General features: G+C 40.5%; 1 protein-coding gene and 1 pseudogene across 1 annotated transcript in view; both read right to left on the reverse strand.

Moving 5' to 3' along the window:
* The window catches only part of LOC148015316 (uncharacterized), a 293,490-nt gene that overhangs the window by 266,784 nt on the left and 4,520 nt on the right, over nucleotides 1-22,186 (reverse strand). Inside the window, exons 2-4 of the mRNA XM_087664938.1 lie at nucleotides 9,671-9,715; nucleotides 9,524-9,571; nucleotides 8,835-9,182 (exon numbers count right to left, since the gene is read on the reverse strand). Of these exons, the coding sequence (XP_087521064.1) occupies nucleotides 8,835-9,182; nucleotides 9,524-9,571; nucleotides 9,671-9,715 (441 nt within the window). The remainder of the gene's footprint in view (nucleotides 1-8,834; nucleotides 9,183-9,523; nucleotides 9,572-9,670; nucleotides 9,716-22,186) is intronic.
* On the reverse strand, nucleotides 890-1,895 carry LOC148015318 (uncharacterized; annotated as a pseudogene).

Here is a 22,186-nt window from a genome sequence, read left to right on the forward strand (position 1 = left end):
TGTATATCTAAATTCGGACTATCACCTGGCACTTGTTGTGGTGGTCTTTACTGTAAACATTTTTCCAGTGGTAGAACAGTGCTTGCATCTTGATGGCAAAAAATCTCTTTCAATTGAGCAGTTGAACTTTGGACAGTTTGGAGGAGGGAGAAGATGCAGTAGCACTGAGATCCACTTTCATAGATTAGGGGGATCTCTATCTTACCCTGCCCTTCCACTGTTTGCAAGTGGAGCTATACTAGAGGTTTTTCCCTAAATCCTCACAGCATAATCTGAAAAAGTGGTCCCAAGAACAATTCCAACTAGGCCCCCTCTGTCACACAGGCCCACTCATCCACATGTCAATCCAGGAGAATATTTTTGCCCCAGCCACAATGTCTCAAATAGAAAAAGTGAAGCTGATTTTTAAAAAATGTGCCATTAACCAAGGGTTCCGTCCCCTAATCCAGAAGACAAATCCTCCTAATCTGACTGCCTTGCTCCTCCAATAATGTCAATGCATCTGGATTATGTGCTAGAGCTGGTGGGCTTGAAGAAGGTAGAGAGATGTTAATAGAAGTTTGTGGATACATAGGTAGTGTTATATCAAATTCAAGCTACGTGATACACCTAACCGATTATATGATTACACACACACACACACACACACACATTTTTTTTGGTAATATCCAGTGCAGTATATTTATGTGCTCACAAATTTACAAGCTGGGGACCCCCGGAAAAGGGGGGCTATCCCAAACTATCAGAAACATAAAAAGAAAAGCTCTATGCAGGAAGCGTCCATGTCACCCTCATAGCTGGCATCATATAGGGATTGCTGCAGTGAGGCTCGGAAGGATTCATATTGCTGGTGGTTTTGGCGACCCAAGTATGCCAAATTATGATCACTCTAGATTGTCCAAAGAGCCCAATATCTCACCCAAAAAAGAAAGAGTGAGTATTGAGACAAAGAACGTATAAATCTGCCAAAGAGCCAGAAATGTTTCCCAAAGCTATGACTCGGGAAACGAAGCCGAAGCAAATCTGAAATTCTCCCGAGGAGGATCCTGGAACAAGGACAATGCCAAAATAAATGAGGGACAATCTCTGAGGGAGCCAAACATCTCAAACATGTGGATGATGCAATGTGACGTTTAGCAAGTGTGACCCCCACTGACAATGTGCCTGTCAAACATCTCCAAAGAAAAATCCTTTGTTTCAATGGCATTTTACACTTCCAGAGCATCCTAAGATTCTTCCACCACCATGCAAGAGACTTCGTTAAGTGCCACAGAGAATTAGCATGCTGCTGAATCCATGGGGCAGGCTGAAGAAGCTTGTATACTTTGATGGAAGTTAAGACAGAAAGAGAGATAGGACGAATGCATGTAGTAGATGGGTGTAATTGCCAATCCATAAGCCTGTCTGTATCAAGCATAGGTGGAATTGGTAGAAAGGGATGCAGTAAATCAGCAATTTTCTTCCATATAAACCTATGATGCATTCCCAATGCATAAGAGGTCATGGCCTTGAGGAAAGGATAAAGTATATCCCCAATCATCCACCACATCCTGTATGTACCTAATTCCCAGTTTCATAAGATTGTATGCCCGAACAGGTTCCTGTAAAGCAAGAGGAATGTCAAAAATAGCACTCCAATGAATGCTTTCTTTTTGCATGGAGCTTGTCCCCAAACAACTATTAGGAGCCCATTTGACCTTAGAGAGAACCTGTTTCCAATCAAGTATCAAAGTAGTAGAGAAAGGACAGCCAGGTATTCTGCCCACAAATATGCCAATGACAACCTCCTAGAAATCCGTAATCCAATGACCATATGCAGAAGTGCTCATGCTGGCACACATGGATGCTAGCATACAAGTCCACGGCTGTTGCTGACGGAAGAAAGTATGCAACATGGTAGCCTTCCTTGCAAGGACATGATATCTTATATTGAGGATATTTAGTCCACACACACACACACACACACACAAATATAAACATCTGCAAAAGGCCAATGTGGCCAATGCGACAAAATCGAAGTACATCTGTGTCCAATGTCATCTCATCATGAAAGTGAAAGAAAGATGCATCCTAGTATAGTCTAATATTTAAAATCTAAAGATCTCAATGTCTAAAAACTGTATGTACAGAATATCTAGCCATAGTAGCTCCTCTTTCTAACTTGAGGTCAGAACATGATCCCATCTATGATGTGGTCCAAGACCGCTCTACTAATGTGCCAAGGGGTGAGTCTACTGTGTCTTGCAATGATGGCTCTAATTTGACTATGGTGTGGACCCCTCAGTTGGCAACCAGGTGATCAAGGTCATCATGCTCCACAAAGTGCAACTGCCCTTCTTGTGTGACTTTGTGGCATGGTTTAGGTCTAATCTAGCTAGATGAATCTATATCTGCTGAACTATAGTGCTTGTGGGGTCTGATCTGTGGAAGAAATCCATCATTGCTCTCTATCTAGGTCTCTCTGGGCAAACTGGTCTCTTGTCTGGTAGTAGTGCTATGCAGCACCTCTAAAGCTCCAGGAGGAAAAGCTCAAAGAGAGAGAGGGGACAAGGAGGAAGAGGATAGAAAGAGAGAGGTTAGAGAGAGCAAGAGAGTTACAATTCAGAATAGTTTTTTTTTCCTCCAGATTCATCCACCAAGGGTAAGGGTGTGCTGTCAAGAGTTTGCACTGCCACTACTCCACTAGAGAGTATATCTATGACTTTGTATGAACCTTCCTAGCTTGGAACTAACTCGGGCTTCTTATCGAGGTTGCTAGCATTGTAGACAAGGACCAAGTCTCCAATGTGAAAGCCCAACTTTCAAAGGTGCCAATCATAACAGGCCTTCTATTTTAGGTAGATCGCCTTGAGGGCTTGCTCAGTGTGGATACAAGTTTCCTTAAGAAGGTGCAAGTGCATCAAGGGCTTGGAAAGGAGAGCCACAATGTTAGGGTGCTGATGAAGACAAGGTGTGAGTATGGCAAATTCAAACAGCATGACCAATTCCCTGCAAACTATGAGCTGAAAAGGTGTGTGGTCCATTGTTGTAAGGGTGTTAGCACATACGAGATGTGGGGATTTCCTCAGAGCAATATGCTCGCTTGGTAACCAATTGGAATGTAGTACAAGTCTCTTTCCTATTTTATCTCTCTCCTCCAACTTTCATGTGTGCCATCTTCCTTCATTTCACGTGTTTCTCTCTCTACTCCTAGTGTTTCTCTCACTTCTTCCCTCTTTCTCTCTCTACTTCTAGTCTTCTCTTTCCTATCCTTCTCTCTCCCAATTCACTTCAGAAGTAGTATCAAAGCTATGTCTTTGATCCATTTTTAATTCCTTTTCAAGTCTATTTTCTTCAATTTCCAATTTCCTCTTAACTCTAGACTTCTTGCCCTTTGAAATTCTGTCTCTCTCCTCTTCTCTCCAGACTTCCTTGTGCAGTATTCTCTCTCCACTTCCCTCCAAACATCTTGTCTCCACACCTCTCTATCGTCTCTATAGCACTCTCTCTCCTCTCCTCTCTAGACTTCCCCTCCTCTCCACTTCTCTCTAGCTTTCTCTAGGCTTCCTATCCAATGACATCCCTATCTCTTCTCCCCTAGATTTCTTTGTCTCTAAACTTCTCACCTCTTCCTCCAAACTTCTTGTCACTAGAATTCTTACCTCTTGCCACTTGACTTCCTTCCTCTCCCCAATCCTCTCTCCCCTCTTTTCTGCAAACTTTCCCTTACGGTCCTCTTCACCTCTTCACAATAGCATTTCTCAAGTCCATCCTTGTTGAGAACCCCATTCAGTTGTGTTACCACCCCCCTTGAGGCAACATTAAGGTATTCAAAGACATTTGGGATGATTGCAAGAGAAGAGTAGTCTTGAGACAAGGACCAAAGATAGACAAGAAGTCTAGAGGGAAGAGGAAAGAAAAAGAGTACTTTGGAGAGAAAAGGGAAGAGAGAGAAGAGACAAAGAAGCTTAGATACAAGGATCAAAGACAAACAGGAATTTAGGAGGGAAGAGGAGAGAGAAAGAGAAGTCTAGAGACAAAGAAGGTTGGAGTGAGGTGGTGAGGTGGAGTGGAGACAAAGAAGAATGGAGTGAGGTGGTGAGGTGGACGGGAGTGGAGAGTGGGTGTTGTAGTCCATACACAGTGCATACACAGTGCAATGGAGTGGAGAGAAGGGGAGAGGACAAAGAAAAATAACACACTTTTATTACCTCAAAATTATCAATTCATGTTACAATGGTTTCCCTCCTCTTTTTATAGTTGAAGAGGGGAGTCAAAAGATCTACATGCAATATCTGGAGACACCTTGGCCAATGGAAGATATTCTCAAGGCATGCAAGCCCAAAGATCTCTGGCTAGACAAGTCCAAGTTGAGTCCACCTCGCCTCAATTTGCCAAAAAGGTCTTGAGGAAAACTATTTGGGAAGGGTAGCCCTTTGAGATAGGTCCAAGTCAGGTCCACTTAAGTCCAAACTACAAGTCTCCACATGGTCCAAGAAGTCTCCCAAAAGAAAAAGGGTCTCTAGATAAAATGTTAAGTCAATCAAGTAATAGTAATGAAAAGTAAACCAGTAAACTACCTTGTACATGATAAAAAGATTGTTCATATGCTATATACAAAAAGTGCAATACAACTTGAACACTTGTTGTATACAAGTGTGAAACACAACTCAAATCTTGTTCTTATGCTATACAAAATAGCTCATACATGGTTTCATATGCGGTTTACAAAGGAAAAAAGAATAAACCCAAGACAGACTAGGAATGATAGCATCTTATATAGTCCTCAAACCCAATCTTGCCATCTTATTAAACTTAATCGCATTCAATGTGCCTATCATGCTAGTCAAACAACCTAGATGTGGCCAAAACCTCTATTTGGAAGGATTTAGCCTCCTTTCTAGGGTTAGGAGGACACTAAGCAGTGAAGCAAATGATCTCCTACCATGAGAGTCAATCAAGTGCAAAAGAAGAAAAGGCTGTGAAGTTTTGACTACTTAAGTCAAATTCAAAACATTCCATCATGAGGCCTAGATTTGAGTGCAACAATGTGAAATACCGATTTCCTCAATAAGAGCCATAGCAATGTCTGTCCAAGGATGATAACGTACACATAAAGGCTGCAACAGAACCAACTGCAAGGTTGTCATATGGATCTTGACATCCAACAGGACAGCACCACCCGAACGTTTTGGTGTAGTAACATGTTTCCAAGAGACCCATACCTAACCCAAATAATTTCCTTTCTTTTTCCACAACATAAAACAGATGGGCTGCACCAATTCTTGAAACGACTTTTTTGTGTCCAAGGAAGCAAAGGAAAGAAATAGGAGATCATACTTATCATACCATTTGTGCAACTTTCAGTCGCACATATAGAGAGGCCAACTAGCATGAAGACATCCAACCAAGCAAAGCATGGGGAGCCACATCCATGCCGATGGGATAACCAAAGTGTCTAATGATCTCACCTTGAGAAACAATCCCTCTCAACCAACCCAAAGCTTGCAGATCTCTCTCTATACAACTGATCAAATTTGATTTTTGACCAAACACTCTCCAAATGGCCATTGCTCGAGCATTGCTCTATCCAAGTTAGACTTCCCAACTTTAAGAAACATAAATGAATCATCTGAAGGGACCATCCAAAAGTTTAGCTCCACTTGGAAGAGCCAAACCAGTGATTTCACCATCAATGGCCAACTTATCTAGTAGGAAGAGCATCGGATGAGTCACCAATGCAAACAACAAAGGACTAAGAGGGCATCCTTGGCAAAAAGAAAAAGTGAGAGAAATCTCTTCAGTTACCCCCCCATTCAAGGACCACAACCCATGCTAGGCATTATCTATCAAAGAAAGGACCAGTTGACATTATCAAAAGCTTTTTGAAATATCCTGGTAAATCATAACTACCTACTGATGACCAAAGGCTTTGGCATAATCTGTCTCCAATTAAACATTCAGAATTATGTGCATAATACTCTGTCCCTTAATGAAACCATATTGTTGTGGGTGAATAAATTGCTGAAAAACTTTCTAAAACTTGCTAGCAATGATCTTATTGAAGATTTTATACAACGATTCCATAACAAAAATGGGTCTCCACTGCTTTGTGAATATCCACGTAAATCATAACTGCCTGCTGCTAATGATTACAGGCTTTGGCATAATCTATCCCCAATTGGACATCCAAAATATTGCAAATTATATTCCGTCCCTTAATGAAACCATATTATCATGGGTGAATCAATTGCAGAAAAGTTTCCTAAAGCCTATTAGCAATGAACTTGTTGAAGATTTAATACAATGATCTCATAACAAAAATGGGTCTCCATTACTTCAAATTTCAAGGGGAAGGGACCTTTGGTAACAAATGAAGCACTGAATCTTCAAACTGCTAACAAAGGCGAGCCATTGGTTCCTTAAGTTGATCAACATGAGCTGAAAACAGTTCATTAGGCCAACCATCCCATCCAAGGCTTTTCCTGTATGGAAGATGGGACAAGTCCTCCTCCACCTTCACCTAAGTGATATCTGTCTCCATAGAATCTGCCCATTTGAGGTTTACCTAGTCTTGCATTTTGACTTTAATATAGCGATGTGCAGCATGAACTAAATCAATGAGAGCGTCTACCCAAGATTCAACCTACATATGAGACACAACACAAACTATATCCAAAAACATAAAGGAAATGGACATTAGACTCACCTCCCAACCATAGAGCTAAACATGCTTAGCCTTGAGCCTAGGAGCTACCAATATACCATGTCATGACTACGTCCCAAGAGCTAGCATCTCATACCACTAGCCCACACCAACTTGGCATACAAACATGTTGCCCTACAAGCCAAGAAGAGTGGTGATCACACAATGAATGTGCACTAGGTCCCTAGTCTATTTGCACACTGTAACTTCATGATCAATGTGACCAATGCACTAGCACCTTGATTACTAATAGGACAACTCCTTTATTAGTCTATCAAAGGAGAAAGTGTGGTCCCTTCATTCGTGTACTTACTATATACAATATTTCCCATCTGCAAGTACTACTTAATAACATTGAAATGATTGATAATATAAGTTTCTACCCTTTTGATGAGATATGAGCATGGGTTAGAGCTATATTCCAACTCTCCTTTTCCTCTTGGCTATCATTGAGAGAATCTAGTTTGTGTCATGCTTAACTTGAATGAATCCAAGTTTTTGAATTGATTATTGAGCTAGAATAATATATTTTAAGTAAACTTGGTCATTTCTAGTAGACTCAGTACTCACATGTAGATTGGGAAATCCCAATCGAAGAGATTATGGAGGAAGAGTGAAAGAACCATTTATCATGGATAAGAAGCGAGATCACTATTGCATTACTTGGTGCCTCTTTATATAGGCAATTGGTTACATCTAATACAATGCATATGGCCTCTTTTTGGTGCCAACTAATCCATCCTTACCTATCCACATGTCTATCCAATCTCTTAAAGCTAGTTCCCATACTCAAGCATCAAATACATTGACACCAATTCACTAGGTTTGGAGTTGAGATGAGCCTTAAAACCATGATATTCTTCTTTATGACTTTTGTGCTTAATTTCAAGGACACCCCAACCATTTGCATGCAGCACTCTCCACATGTCATGCTAATTGCTTCAAGCAAAGTTATTGGAAATGCCCCAAAACTTCACATGTATGTCGTTTCTCCATTTTTGTTTCCATTTCCATCCCATTTTCATTTCTGCCTCTCATCCATATACCTATAGTTACTAGAAACTCCCCAAAACTTCAAAAGTTTCCTGTTTCCGTTTCCATTCCCGTTTCTATTTCTCTTTCCATTTCCTTATTTCCCATGACTATGTCTTCAAGAGCAAATGCCCAAACATTCCAAGTAGCAATTTCATAAGGGATAGCATAAAAATTTTAGATACAAGATTATTGTCTTGCCTTTGCCTTTGTTTCACATGGAACTAGTACCTCATCATCCAAAAAATTAGCAGAAGCAGGGAGCAAGAGGAAGAAAGGAAGGGAACAAGAGGAGGAGAAGAAGACATAAGACTGGAGGGAGGACTGAGGCACGAGATGCTGGGAGAAGCAGCAACACAGTATTGAGACTACATAATAAGGTAAAGTTTTATTTGCCGACTTGAGATACTACTAGCAGCCCACATTCCTAGAAATGCTTCCACCCAACAATATATATCATCAACAAGGATGGTTTTCTATGCTACCATCTCACCACCTTTCAGAATATCCATCATTGCAGGTTACGCAAGTTACCGTGATGTGCATTGAATTTAATGCCTCCATGTCTCATTCTATGCACAGCAACTTCCATCACTAAGGTGCACCCAAAAAAAAAGGATCTTCACAAGAATGAAGGTATTGTGCATAGACATCATGCCAGATATGTCACAATCTTCCACTTAGGATGTTTTTTGCCAAACACCTGATGCATTTGTGGCCGTGGAGGCAATTGTGAGCTGTCACGAGATGCATCTACTACTAAAGCTCAAGATGAGTTGCTAAGGCTATACAAGCTTGCTTGACAACTTGATGTCAATGATGAAACATAGCAGTGACCACTCTCCCAAGTTTTGTTCTGCGCTTCCAGATCATACTTTACATTATTCCAACATCATGTTTCAGACAAACCCTTGGTAGCATGAACACTTGTTAATTTACAGATCTTAATGAACTACATTCCAACATTTGCTAAGTGTAGGTACCTAAAATAATGAATTTATTGACTATGTAATTTGAACTTTCCATATTTTTCTTTGTAGAACCAAGTCCTCTTAGACTATGGTTTGAGAACATGGGTTTTGAGTACTGCTTATAATGAACTCATGTTGCTTTTCACCTGAAACAAAGACAAGGGTTGCTGTGGCCTGTAATGTGTCATTTGTCTTTGGAAGATGAAGCTCCATGACATAAAGTTTGCTGATATTTGGTTGTACACTGCCAGGAATGCATTTGGCAGTATAAACATTGTTGGCGAAATGTTGCACCTTCCAGGTACATACAAGCTGGGGGCCTGGTGGGGACAGGTATACATTGAAGAAGCCCCCAATATCTTCAGTATAGGCATAGCAAGTACATCGACTGCCTGATATACATTGGTACCAAAGTGCAACTTTGAAGGTGAATGGCTGCCCCTCTACAAGTTGCAACTTTTGATTACTTATACTGAGCCAACTGCAGTTCAAAGCTTTAGAAACCACACAAAAGCATATCAGAATTGCAACAATGCCCACATCTAAAGATTCTTCAGCAGTACAGAACTACTATTAATATTCTTATTCCATTGTGTTATCCAAAACTACAGAAAAAAGCTGTAAAAGTGTTTGAAATGTAAAAGCAGCAGACAGTAAGCATTTTTCAACTCATATTGTTAATCAGCATTGAAGGTTGTTCTCAAGGCAATGATGAATAGCTATTAGATATCACTGGTACTCAAAGACTTTAAAAATACTTTCATGCGATTTGCATGGATCAATAGAAACAAATTGGTGGGTCAATTTCAGACTATGCATGCCTAAGAATCCAAACCTGGCTCCGCTGCTTTTGCATGTTGTATGATGACCAATAAGCATGACCCTACAACATATCCACACCAAACACCAATGAGCTACAATTGATAAACAGTGTTTGCAAAATATTTTTTTCCACAGAGTAATTCCTAGACTTGAAAGTCACCTGCAAGCAATAAAAGTCGAACAATGTAATGGCCACATAAAGAGCCTACAAAATGTTTAAATAAGCATATCAGAAAGGCATCCCTTATCTCTTTCAATGTGAAAGGGCTTCTTAAAGCATCCATGACAATTTCTTTTGCTTCTTCACAATAATAAGCAGCATGCAAATAAATTTCACATAGAAAGAACAAGAACAACAATGAAATGGTTCCTTTAACTTGTCAAACAAAACCAAACATATTATCCCAACCTATCAATTGCACAACTTGGTCAGGTATAATTTTACTTTGTAGTTAAACTAGTACAGTAAACACATTTATATTGTATTCAAGTTTTAGTTTTTCCAAACCAACCCATCACATTGGTTACATATCAAGCTTGATAGCATGAGTGCATGCAACAAAAGAGGAAAAAAAAACATGGAGAGAAAAGGAGAAGAGAAAATAAAGAGAAAACACAGCAGAAACAGAAGAGAAATCTGCACTGAATCTGAAATGAATGCTGAATACAATGGCAGACTGATCAGTCCCTGCACGCAGCCCAAAGCATTGGTGAGAGCACCAGATCAGGCTGGAAAATGATGATAGAACCGGAGACGGTGAGGGAGATGGTGATGGTGATGGAGATGGTGATGGAGACGGAGTGTGTAGCCAAAAGCCCTCACAAACGCCGAAGAAGAATGGCTAAGTCGGAGAGTGCACCTGCAACATGAAGAAACAAATGATCTGCCCCAGAGTGGCCACTCGCTATATATAGCCAAAAAGCCAAAATTGGCCAAGCAACAACTTGGGGTCTCAAAAATAGATTCGGCCAGATAGAAAATGGCCAACCAGCTCCAAATAATGCACAAAATGCTGCTGCACTGAGAAGAAAGTGAAGAAAACTGTGGAGTAGTTGCTAAGAGAGATGGTAGGTGGCTGATGGTTAAAATGTGCATGGTAGAGTGAGAAGCCTGCACAAAAGGATGAAGATTGAATGGGGGCAGTTCACAAAAACACTTTCGAACCGTGCACCGTTTTTGTGTTTTTCATTAGATAAGAATGTTTTGGGGCTGTTTAAGAGGCTAATCAACATGTAATGCATTTCTTAGCTCAACACCCCATCTCAAGCCCAAAACAAGGCTAGAAAGGAAGGCCAACCCAAAGGCCTCCTACCCCAAAACAACCAGGGCATCAGACAAAGGGCACATGGCGGTTGCCCAGTGGCTTAAGGCGATGGTTACCTTACCAAGGGAGTCCAAGTAGTCACCCTAGAGAGGACAAGGCATCAGATAAAGGGTGCTCATCAGCTATCTAGTGGCCCATTGTCATGAGAACATGAAATTTTGTTGCTTTGGTTAGCATTTGATTAAAAGTTAATCAAATGTGCTAATGTGACTTGCACATGTGAGGTGCAAGTTATTTATTTCATAGTATGGGACCCAAGACCCCAAGATATCACTAGGGGTCAAAGGCAAAAGTTGTAATAAGTTATGTCTGATAAGTACTAGGTGGTACTTGTTATATTTTGGCCTAGACCAATTTATTAGCTACTAATGTCACTAGTGACATTAGAGACTAGGTATTAATTAATTAAGTAATGCCAGTCTAAGGACTAATAACTATTCATGGATACTTGGAAGCCAAATTGACCAGGCAAATTTAATTATTGACTAGTGAAATTAATTTTTTGAGCACTAGAATAATTACTAAATTAATATTCTGAGAATTAATTCAACAAGCTGAATCATCTTGGAAAATGGGATTAGAAAGCTACCACTTGGCAAAACTAGCTGATATAAGTGGAAAAAACGTTTTTAGGGGCTGGTGGAAGTCTATTCTAGGAATTGTCAGAGAGGAGGAGACAATTAGAGAGCAAGGAGACATTGTTGATGTGATTTGCAGCCACCAAAGTTTAGTTCTACAGCTTATGACAGCAACTTGGAGCCCTCCAAGAGCATGTGACATTAGTCCAAGGTTCTTCTGGTGCAAATGGCAACATACAAGAGGGGGCAACAGTCTTTCTAGTGGTCCTATGCTATAGGTAATAACTTCCATGGTTGTTTGAGCAGGGTAGCAGTAGCTTTCAGCATTTCTCACAATGAAACTCTGAAATTTCTCTCTCTACAGCATTCTCTCTTATCCCCTAGCCATCTCTCAAGTTATCTCAGCATTTTCTAGCAGTTTAAGCCATCACAGGAAGAGATTTCAGTTAATCTCTACTATAAAGCCTAATTTACAGTAAAAATTAGGATTTGACAGCCACCTCAAGGTGCATGCTCAGAATTGAGGGCCTAGGACCTGAATTCCAACAGCTGAAATTGAGAAACTTCAAGAAGATTCAAGAGACCATCTAGCCAATATCAAATTTGGGGCTGAATTTGTCTTTCAAGGAGCAAGGTAAAGGCCAATCCCCAAGCAAGCCAAGGGAAAATTGGTTTGGAGGCTTATCAGTCAGTTTTGACAGTAAGAAGAGGCACTTGGATTAGCAGAGAAGATCAAAGGATCTCAGTTATACTCCTTCCATTTGCAATATAAGATAAAGAAATACTGCAAGGGGTGCTACTTTTCGGACCAAGAGGGTGTCTAATGTCCAAGATTAAAGTGGAAAAGTGTGCATTTTCAGTTTACCTGAATTTTATGCTTGCTATAATTAGTGCTCAATCAAGTTATTTACCACCCTATCTGAGGAGGAAGGCTAGTTTCACCTACCAAGTCCTGCAAAGGCAAATGGAACCACAATGAACTTTGTTTATGCGTATGTATGTGTGTGTGTTTAGGGGATTAAAAGATATTTTGAGAGATGGTTTGCCGTTGATTAGTTGTACCATATAGGAGAATGAGAAGGGATGGTTGGGTCCAACCAATAGTTAGTTAGTCATCACTCGGACAGGCAGGCGCCACGCGGCTAACAGTATAGCCAAGTGTCGGCCTATTTCTTACCCCATGGATTGAGAGTCCAAGCTTTTGGCAGCGAGAGATCCCCTCAGTGATGCCATCTGTTATAGGTGTCTCGTTGGCTCTTTGATCTAGCTAATCCATACTTGACCAAACATCTCTTTTGTGGTGGATTTTTTGTCTTCTTTTATAAAGACTCCTACTCAGGCTCACTAGCAAGCCGCTTTGCACGTTCTGCGCTACCTACAGGGGACTCGATCCTATGCGATCATGTATGGAGAGAGGGCCACTTTTTTAGAATGAAGTGACACCAATTGGACAGGTGATGTGGACTCATGGCAATCCACTATTGATTTGTTGAGATGTTGAGCTCTACATGAGCTAGCATTCACTATGTGCCATGGTAATGTAGTAGGATATTGCTCACTAGCAATTTAGATGACCAAAATGAGAATGTGCCAATGATTCTACAGCTGGACTATACCCACGTAGTCTACCCTTGGTTATGATACATTTATTGTGCCATCTCTTCTTTTCTTAGCGAGTTCACACTTAATGACCACATGTACATACATTGCAGTATTTTCATATTAGTCTATTATCATGTTATAGACTTTGTTTTTTTGTGTAGAAAAAGAAAAAGAAATAAGAAGAAAAAAATTCCAGCCCTATCTCTCTCTGTGCTCAAGTCTCCATTGTTCTGTGTGTGCGCTCTTGGTTTCTTCATCTCTCTCTCCTCTTGTCTGTTTTCATGGTAGCAGAGCCATCCCACAGCTGTAGGAAGCTTAATTGAAGGATGAGATGAAGGCATTGGGGCACAAAAATAAGCAAGCAAGCAACGAGTAGAAAGCTATTCCACCTTGCTCAATTTGCCTTGGGTTATAGCTACAAGAGGCTCTTGTGGTGGCTAGCAAGGCTACAGTCTCCGATTGCAATGAAACTTGGTGAGCAAAAAGAACAATATTTATACTACATATTTTTGGCATCTCAAGTCATTTCCGCCTCCATTCTAGACGTGCAAGTGGTCCACCATTAGTTTTTGGATATATTGCAGTTTCGGCTCTATTAGTTGTTTACAAGTACACATATTATAGATTTAAATATGAAAGGTTTCATATGTTTGTTGGGCTCTAGACACATGTTATAGATTTGAATCTAAAAGGTTTCATGTGTTTATTGGGTTGTAGACACATAAGGCATCAACATACAAATTGCAGATTGGGGTTACTATTGTATAGTCAGTAAAAAGACTACGCGTTTAGTCGTGATGCACCTGATATCAATTTACTTGCAGATTGTAATTTTTTACAAGTTGTTTGTTTTGTCAAAATGTTTGACAACTTCAACCAAATTGTTAGCAAGAAGCTTGATAGGAACAGTTATCCTGCAAAGAAGTTCAGGATTGCAAATTTCTTGAAGGGCAAAGGTATTTGGAATTACATTGAAGGAGAAATGGCAGTAGCACCTGAAGTTCCTACATGAAATGCTACTGCAGAACAGGTAAAGGCTGAGAAAGATTTGTAGTGACGGGTTAGGTACGAAGATCGAGACAGCAGGTGTTCGTTGTGCGCGGAGAGACAGAGAGAGTGAGAGGGAGCAGAGCAGAGAGTGAGCATGTTTTTAGGTACAATAACGAGAATGTACCTTGAGGTTTTTAGATAGATATATGTGTAAGTACAAGTGCTGAGGGTGTGTTTACACCCGAGCACATTTAAAGGCACGAGGCCTTTATTCCCAACAACCTCCCACCTAAAGGCAATGTGCCTTGAGAGGAGAAAAGAATCAGCTAAGTCTAGGTATGTACAAAGCTGAAATAAATATATCTATCCAACTCCCATCATTTGTAAGCTATGAGCAAACCGCTCTGCTGGAAGACCCTTCGTGAGAAGGTCTACAGGATCATCGTCTGTATGCACTTTGACAAGCTCAATGCTCTTGCTGTCAAGTACATCTCTAATGAAGTGATACTTCACCTGTATGTGCTTTGTCTTTGCATGAAAGACAGGATTCCGTGCTAGTATGATAGCACTCTGACATCACAATGGAGAATAGGTAACTCTATGATGCCAAGCTCTCGCACCAAACGTGGAAGCCATAAAGCCTCCTTGCATACATTAGTGGCAGCCACCTACCCTACCTCTGTGTAGTAGACAAGGCAACACACTTTTGTAGCTTGGAGATCCAAGAGACTGCTCCTCCTGTGAAAGTAAACACATACCCAGAAGTGGACTTTCTGCAGTCTGCATGACCAGCATAGTCTGCATCCGTAAAGCCAACAACAGATGCCTTCTGCTTCCCAAAGCAGATGCACAACTCCTTTTTCCTTTGAGGTATCTCATAATACCTTTCACTGCATCCCAATGCTTCTTGCCAAGGGTTGCCATGTATCTGCTAACCACTCCCACTGCAAAGGCAATGTCAGGACGTGTAGCAACCATAGCATACATCAAACTGCCAACAATTGAAGCATATGGTATTTTGGCCATTTTAGCCTTCTCATCATCAGATGTAGGGCTATCCTCTGCACTGAGTTTCACATATGGAGGCAATGAAACCCCAAAATTTTCCCCCCCCTTCCATATTGAAATGCTGCAAAACCTTGGAGATATACTCCTGCTAAGATAGATAGAGTAAGCCTGTCGACCTATGTCTGTGTATTCGCATGCTAAGAATCCGATTTGCATCACCAAGATCCTTCATGTCAAAGCTGCCATGAAAACTTTGCTTTAGTGAATTCAAGGCATAAGTATCCCCGCCAGCAATCAACATGTCATCAACATACAAAACCAAGATAAGCAGGCTGCTATCTACTGCCTTCTTGGTGTACAAGCAATGATCCACTTGACCTCTATGAAAGCCTTGAGACTGCATGAATGTATCAAACTTATGATACCATTCTCTTGGTGCTTGTTTTAGCCCATACAAACTTCTTTTGAGTTTACATACCATCTTTTCTTTCCCTTGTTGAACAACCCTTCAGGCTGCTGCATATATATGTCCTCATGCAGATCACCATGTAAAAATTTAGTCTTTACATCCATCTATATAAGCTCCATATCTTCAACTGCAACCAAGCCCAAAATGGTTCTCAATGTAGTCATCTTGATTACAGGAGAGAAAATCTCATCAAAGTCAATTCCATGCTCCTGTTTGTTACCCTTTGCAACCAATCTTGCTTTGTACTTTGGTGAGGAACCAGAAGTGACCTTCATCTTTTAAACCCATTTGCATGGAAGTGTTTTCTGCCCTTTAGACAACTGTACTAAGTCCCAAGTGCCATTTTTCTCAAGAGATTCCATCTCTGACAACATGGCTTTATACCATTTCTTGTTGTCCTGCTTGTCCATTGCTTCCTTGAAGCAAGATGGTTGGACACAGTTTGTCAACATGACATAATCAGCCACATAATTTGCACCAAGAACAAATCTATCAGGTTGTCTAGTAGCCCTAGACGATCTCCTAACCCAATGATCATTGTTTGCTAGCTGTTCCTGCAAATTTCAATTTTCAGCATGCTGTCCTGGTATTTTAGCTTGCAAATCAGCATTAACAGCTTGCTGTCCTGGCTGTTCCTGCACATATAGTGGCTCATTATCATGGGCAATAGCTGGCTGATCATTTCCAGCATCATTTTCTGCATTTACAGGTTCATTTACAGCAGGTATTTGCTGCTGTACAGCAGGTACATTTTGCTGTCCAAAAGGTATTTCTTCCCATAATACAACCCTACAGACCTCCTCAGTCTTTTCAGGCTGTTTGTGCATGCGATCTTCCAAGAAGATAACATGATTGCTGCGTACTACTTTCCTTTTCTCGAGATCCCACAATTTATACCCCATTTCACCCTTGTCACCATATCCTAGGAAAATGCATTCACAGGACTTTGGCTCAGTTTGTTGCATTTTTCTTTACGAATGTGCACAAAAGCCTCGTAGCCAAACACTTTCAGATGAGCATATAAAGGTGGCTTGCCCGACCACGCTTCTTGGGGAACTCCCCCCCCCCAAGACCTATTTGGTGACCGATTAATTAAGTGAATGGCTGTCATAACAGCCTTTGCCCAAAAACCATGGGGTAATGCAACATGAGACAGCATTGTACGGACCTTATCCTGTATGATCCGATTCATACGCTCTGCAACTCCATTTTGGGGTGGATTATGAGGGGCAGTGAGCTCCCCATGGAAGAATCAATTCAAGACTTCTAATACATGCCCTTGAGTCCCCAACTACACAGCTAGATTTGGATTCTCTATTGATATCTTGGGTCATCTGTGTAGTGTTGTTTAAGGTGTATCTATTTTCAAGGCTGTCATGTTTAGTCATCCTTGCACTTGTAGCTTGATGTTGTTCCATTCCGCTTTGACTAGCTGCAGTCCAGATGCACCTATATATGTTTTTGTGGTATGGCCTTTTTGCCCTTGTTGGCTAGATTGGCCCATTGAGGTTCTTGGGTTTATGTTCATCTTTGTTTGGGTATGGGATTTTGGTCACTATTTTGCAAGTGAGAATCTATGCTTGTGCGGAGTCCTTAATACACTAAGATCTAATTTGGAGGACCCATCTTGATGCGCATTTACTCTCCAGCCTACTTGGGGGAGGTGCGGAGAAGGGGGTAGAGCTTGATTTTCGTGTGTTTGATTTTTCTGCATCCAATTCTGGAAATCGGACGTCTAATTCGACAAGCATCTAGTTTTGGAGTGTCCAATTTCGAGCATCCGATCGGATGATTCAAGCATCCAATCAGATGCATTGTGTGTCCGATTATGGGTTGACTGATTTTCAAAATCGGATGGGGTGTGTATGTCCATTATGGGTTGTTTGATTTTCAAAATCAAACGAGTTGTGTGTTTGATTATGGGTTGTCCGATTTTCAAAATCAGACGGGGTGTTCGAGAAAAACAAGTAGATTTGTCCAAGTGGTCCTGTAACATATTTAAATTGCTTAATGATTCAATATATATTCTTAATTCTATGGTTTTATCATACGTACGCGTGCATACTCAAGAATCAATAGTCAAGTTTAAAGCTAAATTGAATTTTTCATAATAAAAATGAAGTATTTTTTATCATCTTCAAGTAAAGAAATTACAAGATACATATTGCAATGCTTGCTACTAATTGTATAATAAGGTTTCTGTCTCTTGCTGCTAATTACTTATATTAGGCTTGTCAACTGGAGGAACTGCCATTCATTAGAGAGCAATGTAAAAATAATTATAAATTCGAAGTACACACAAAGACTAGAAAGCTGTAGCTCAAGTCAGAGCTGAACTAAGAGCACAGAGAGAACCTGTCCATTAATGATTATATCTTGTTGGGGTTGATGAGTATGAGTGTGTAGCTATGTGGAAAATAGGTCAACAGTCCCAGACTGGACCACAAGAGTCTCCTAGTCATGGTTCTGTTGATAGACCTTGAAGTGGTTGATTGAGATCAAAGGTTACTCCACCAAGTACCTCATAGATGTCAAGACAAGATAAAGAGAAAGTTGGAGACTCACCTATTATGACACATGTATCATCAGGTTTCTCTCATGTTGATACTGGTTTAGATGACTGTGTGCAAAGCTTGGATGAGGAGTTTGGGATTCCATCTATTAAAGCACCTGGTGTGCGTAAAAGGCACAAGAGGATGCTAAGCTAAAGCACCTGGTAGTGATCCAGGTCCACACAAGTCAGCTTGAGTAAGAAAGCCAACGTGGTGATTGAGATATGATAGCTATGTAGCTTATCACTATACACATGGCTAAGGTTGTGCAAGATGAGGAACCCACTTGTTTTGAGGATGCAGTGGATAATGGGTATTGGAATCATGCTTTGAATTAAAAAATGACTGCACTTAATAAGAATGATACATGGGAGTTTGTGCCTTTACCTAAAGGCAAGAAAGCAATTGGTTGCAAATGGGTTTACAAGGTCAAGCACAAGTCTGATGGATCTATTAAGCGCTATAAGGCACGATTGGTTGCCAAAGGGTATGCGCAGACTTATGGTATTGCTTGTGAGAAGACACTTGCTCCAATGGTTAAAATGGCTACTATAAGGGCTGTCATAGCATTGGCTACATTAGAAGATTGGATCATACATTAAATGGATGTTAAGAATGCATTCTCGCAAGGGGAGTTACAAGAGGAAGCTTATATGGAGCAGCCACCTAGTATGTGGATGAGAATCATCCAGATTATGTATGCATGCTTCGCAATATGGTGGTCAACCCTATTCAAGGATGCATGAAAGTTTGTAAAACATGGTGATGAATGTCAAATTTCCATTTCCAAAAGAGTGCTCTTTTTACGTCAATATTTAGTTCTTGTGCGTTGATGGTAGCATGCTTAATCTGACCCACATTCTTCATCATTACTGATCTAGTTTTTTGTTGAAGTTTCCAAATGATTCTTCCACTTATCCTCATATTCATTATATATGAAGATCTTCAAACCATTTTCTTTTTCCAAGACTGAAGCAAGCGCCCAGAGCATGGCATGACAGGATTACAAAATACCTTGTCAACATTGGATTTTAAAGAGCACAAGCTAGTCACTCACTCTATGTCTATGAGAGCGATGTAAATATTATGGTTATTACTATATATGTGGATGATTTGATTATTATGGGTGATGGTGAGACAAAGATTGACCATGTGAAGGGTCTCCTTAAGACTGAATTCGAGATGAAGAATTTGGGAGAGCTGCGCTATTTTCTCAGCATAGAGATAATCAAGACTCCAAAGGGTATAGGGTTGTCACAGAGACAGTATGCGTTGGATACATTAAAGAAGTATGGTATGGATGATTGCAAGTCTATTTCTATACCTTTAGATGTTAATGCTAAGCTTAGTACACATGAGGGTGACTTGATTGAGAATGTCACTATGTATCGGAAGATTTTGGGCAATCTTATATATTTGACGATCACTAAACACAGTTGGTTTGGAGAGTTGGTCTATACAACTTCCACAAAAGCCACATTTGGATATAGTGCAGAACACATTGCGCTATGTCAACTTCATATTGGACTACACCTTATTCTACAGTGCAAGTGTACCATTAAACTTGCATGGTTACACAAATGTAGATTGGCCTAACAGTATTTTAAACAAGAGATCTACCAATGGTTTTATGTTTTTCTTTGGCAATGCTACTATTACTTGAGCATCAAGAAACAACCAACAATTGCCTTGTCTAGTACAAAGGTAGAATACAAAGGTGCTACAATTGCAACATGTGAGGTAGCTTGATTACGCAAGCTACTTGGTGATTTGGGGATGTAGATGAATAAGAAGGTTATAATTTACTATGATAACCTTAGTAGCATTCAATTGGCTAGGAGCCCAATGTATCATGCGCGGACCAACACATAGAGATCCATTACCACTTCATTCGAGAGAGGGTACTGGTAGGTGATATTGACTTGGTTTATGTTAACACAAAGGATTAAGCTACTGACATTTTCACCAAGGCCTTGGGAATTGAGAAGCTTCAACGCTCCAAGACTATGCCTAGAGTTCATGAGCTCATGCGCTAAGATCGAGGGGGAGTATTAAGATGTCGAGCTCTACATGAGCTAGCATCCACTACACGCCTTGGTGATGTAGTAGGATATTGCTCACTAATAAGTTAGGTGACCGACATGAGGATATGCCAGTGATTCTACATCTGGACTATACCCATGTAGTCCACCCTTGGTTATCACACATCTATTGTACCACCTCTTCTTTCCTGAGCGGGTTCACACTTAGTGATAGCATGTACATGCATTGTAGTACTTTTATATTAGTATGTTATCATGTTGTAGACTTAGTTCCTTTGTGTAGAAGAAAAAGAAGATTTCAGCCCTATCTCTCTATGTGCTCAAGTCTCCATTGTTTTGTGTATGCGCTCTTGATTTTTTCATCTCTCTCCCCTCGTCTATTTTCATGATTATGCCTTATCCCTTGGATCGGAAGCTATCTCCTGGGAGGGGGCAATAACAATAAGTAGCCTACTATGGCTCTTTCATTTACAGAGGCTGAGTACTATGGCTTTTGTTCTACAGCTATAGAGACAATTTGGTTTTGTCGTTTGTTGATGGAGATTGTCTTTTCATAGACAAGCCTACATCATTGCACGTAGATAACCAGAGTGCCCTCGCTTTGGCAAAGAACCCCATGTTTCATGCTCACACAAAGCACATCGAGGTTCACTATCACTATGTTTGAGAGCAGATCGTGAATTCCAAGTTAGTGGTGGCCTACTGTCCTACTAAGGACAATGCAGCAGATCTCTTCATGAAGCCTTTGCCCAAGGCTTCTATGCTTCATCACATGAGATTGTTAGGCCTTCAAATACTCCCAGGATCTGAGAGGGGATGTTAGCTTTTCACTTTTAGTATTGTCAATCTATCATCTCTTGGTTGTGAGCTCTTGTCAAAGTCTGACAAAGACATGGGAGCTCTCGGATTTTAACATGCATCTCTCTTATTTTAGACCTTGATCTTATGCCTATCAATTGGTTTTCATGCCTTGTTCTTATGCCTATCGCATACTATCTGACATGCCATGTCATTATTTATCGGTAATTTTCAACTGGTCAGCCATATTTTTGGCCCATTTTTACAAGTTGGCTAGATTTAGGGGATTTCAGCTATTTATAGCTGGTCCCCTCACATTTTGGCCATCATCTTTTTGCAGGCTGCTCCTCCGACTCTGAGCATACTCCTCCATCTCCAATGTTGTTTGGAGGAAGCTACACAGTGACAACATACACGTAACTTCCAACAACAACTCTCATATCATAATCTTTTGGCCACATATATCAATGAATTATCAACCAAAACTCTGGCCACAAGGCCACTGGGAAGTTGTGATCCCACAATCTCTCTATCAGCACCCAATTTAACAAGAAAGCCTAAGATGACTGATTATGGAAAATAGCAGAAGACCAGGCATCCATGAATTAACACCCAAGTCAATGTAATGTGTTCCATGCCCAATATATTCACAAAAATCCAGAGAACACAATTCCTGCCAATGGCATGAGCAAGGATGGGATAATCAATGCCTGACACTCGTGGCTTATATAACCGGTGACCAAAATGACCAATATAGGCTTTTTCTATGTGCAACAATAGCAACACCACCTGCTGATTTGACATCCATCTTGATTCCCCATATGTGTTGAGAATAGCAAATGATGTATGCCCATAGAGGCTGAATGTGTGCCCAAAAGAGGCTTGTCCATAAGTGGCTTTTTATGAGAGATATGACAAAGATGTATGCTCTAGAAGCTCTAAGAAGAGATGTTCAAAATCCCATATGCACAGTGAGGTACAGTGGTACTATCCAAAAAGCTATAAAGGCATGTACTTGACACTCATTTCAATTCAATGACACTATCAGTTTGAGTCACTCAAAACTGTCTTTATGAGTCCAAGCTAATCTATCTTGGAACCTAATTCATTTGAGTTACAATCTCTCATTCTGAAAATGTATCGTGTGTTTGACCTCATTCTGAAAATGTATCGTGTGTTTGACCTGCGTCCACCATAGCCAACTAGCTCTAGATCCGTGTTTCTCAACATGGTATCAGAGCCATGGCTGAGCTAGGAAGCTAGTAGGTGGAATCTCTTCTTCTGTGCATGCTCTAGGATTTTTCCTCCTTCA

Source organism: Lygodium microphyllum, chromosome 24 (assembly GCF_053477565.2).
Source record: "Lygodium microphyllum isolate KBCC chromosome 24, Lygodium_microphyllum_v1.1.10, whole genome shotgun sequence".
Classification (NCBI taxonomy): Eukaryota; Viridiplantae; Streptophyta; class Polypodiopsida; order Schizaeales; family Lygodiaceae; genus Lygodium; species Lygodium microphyllum.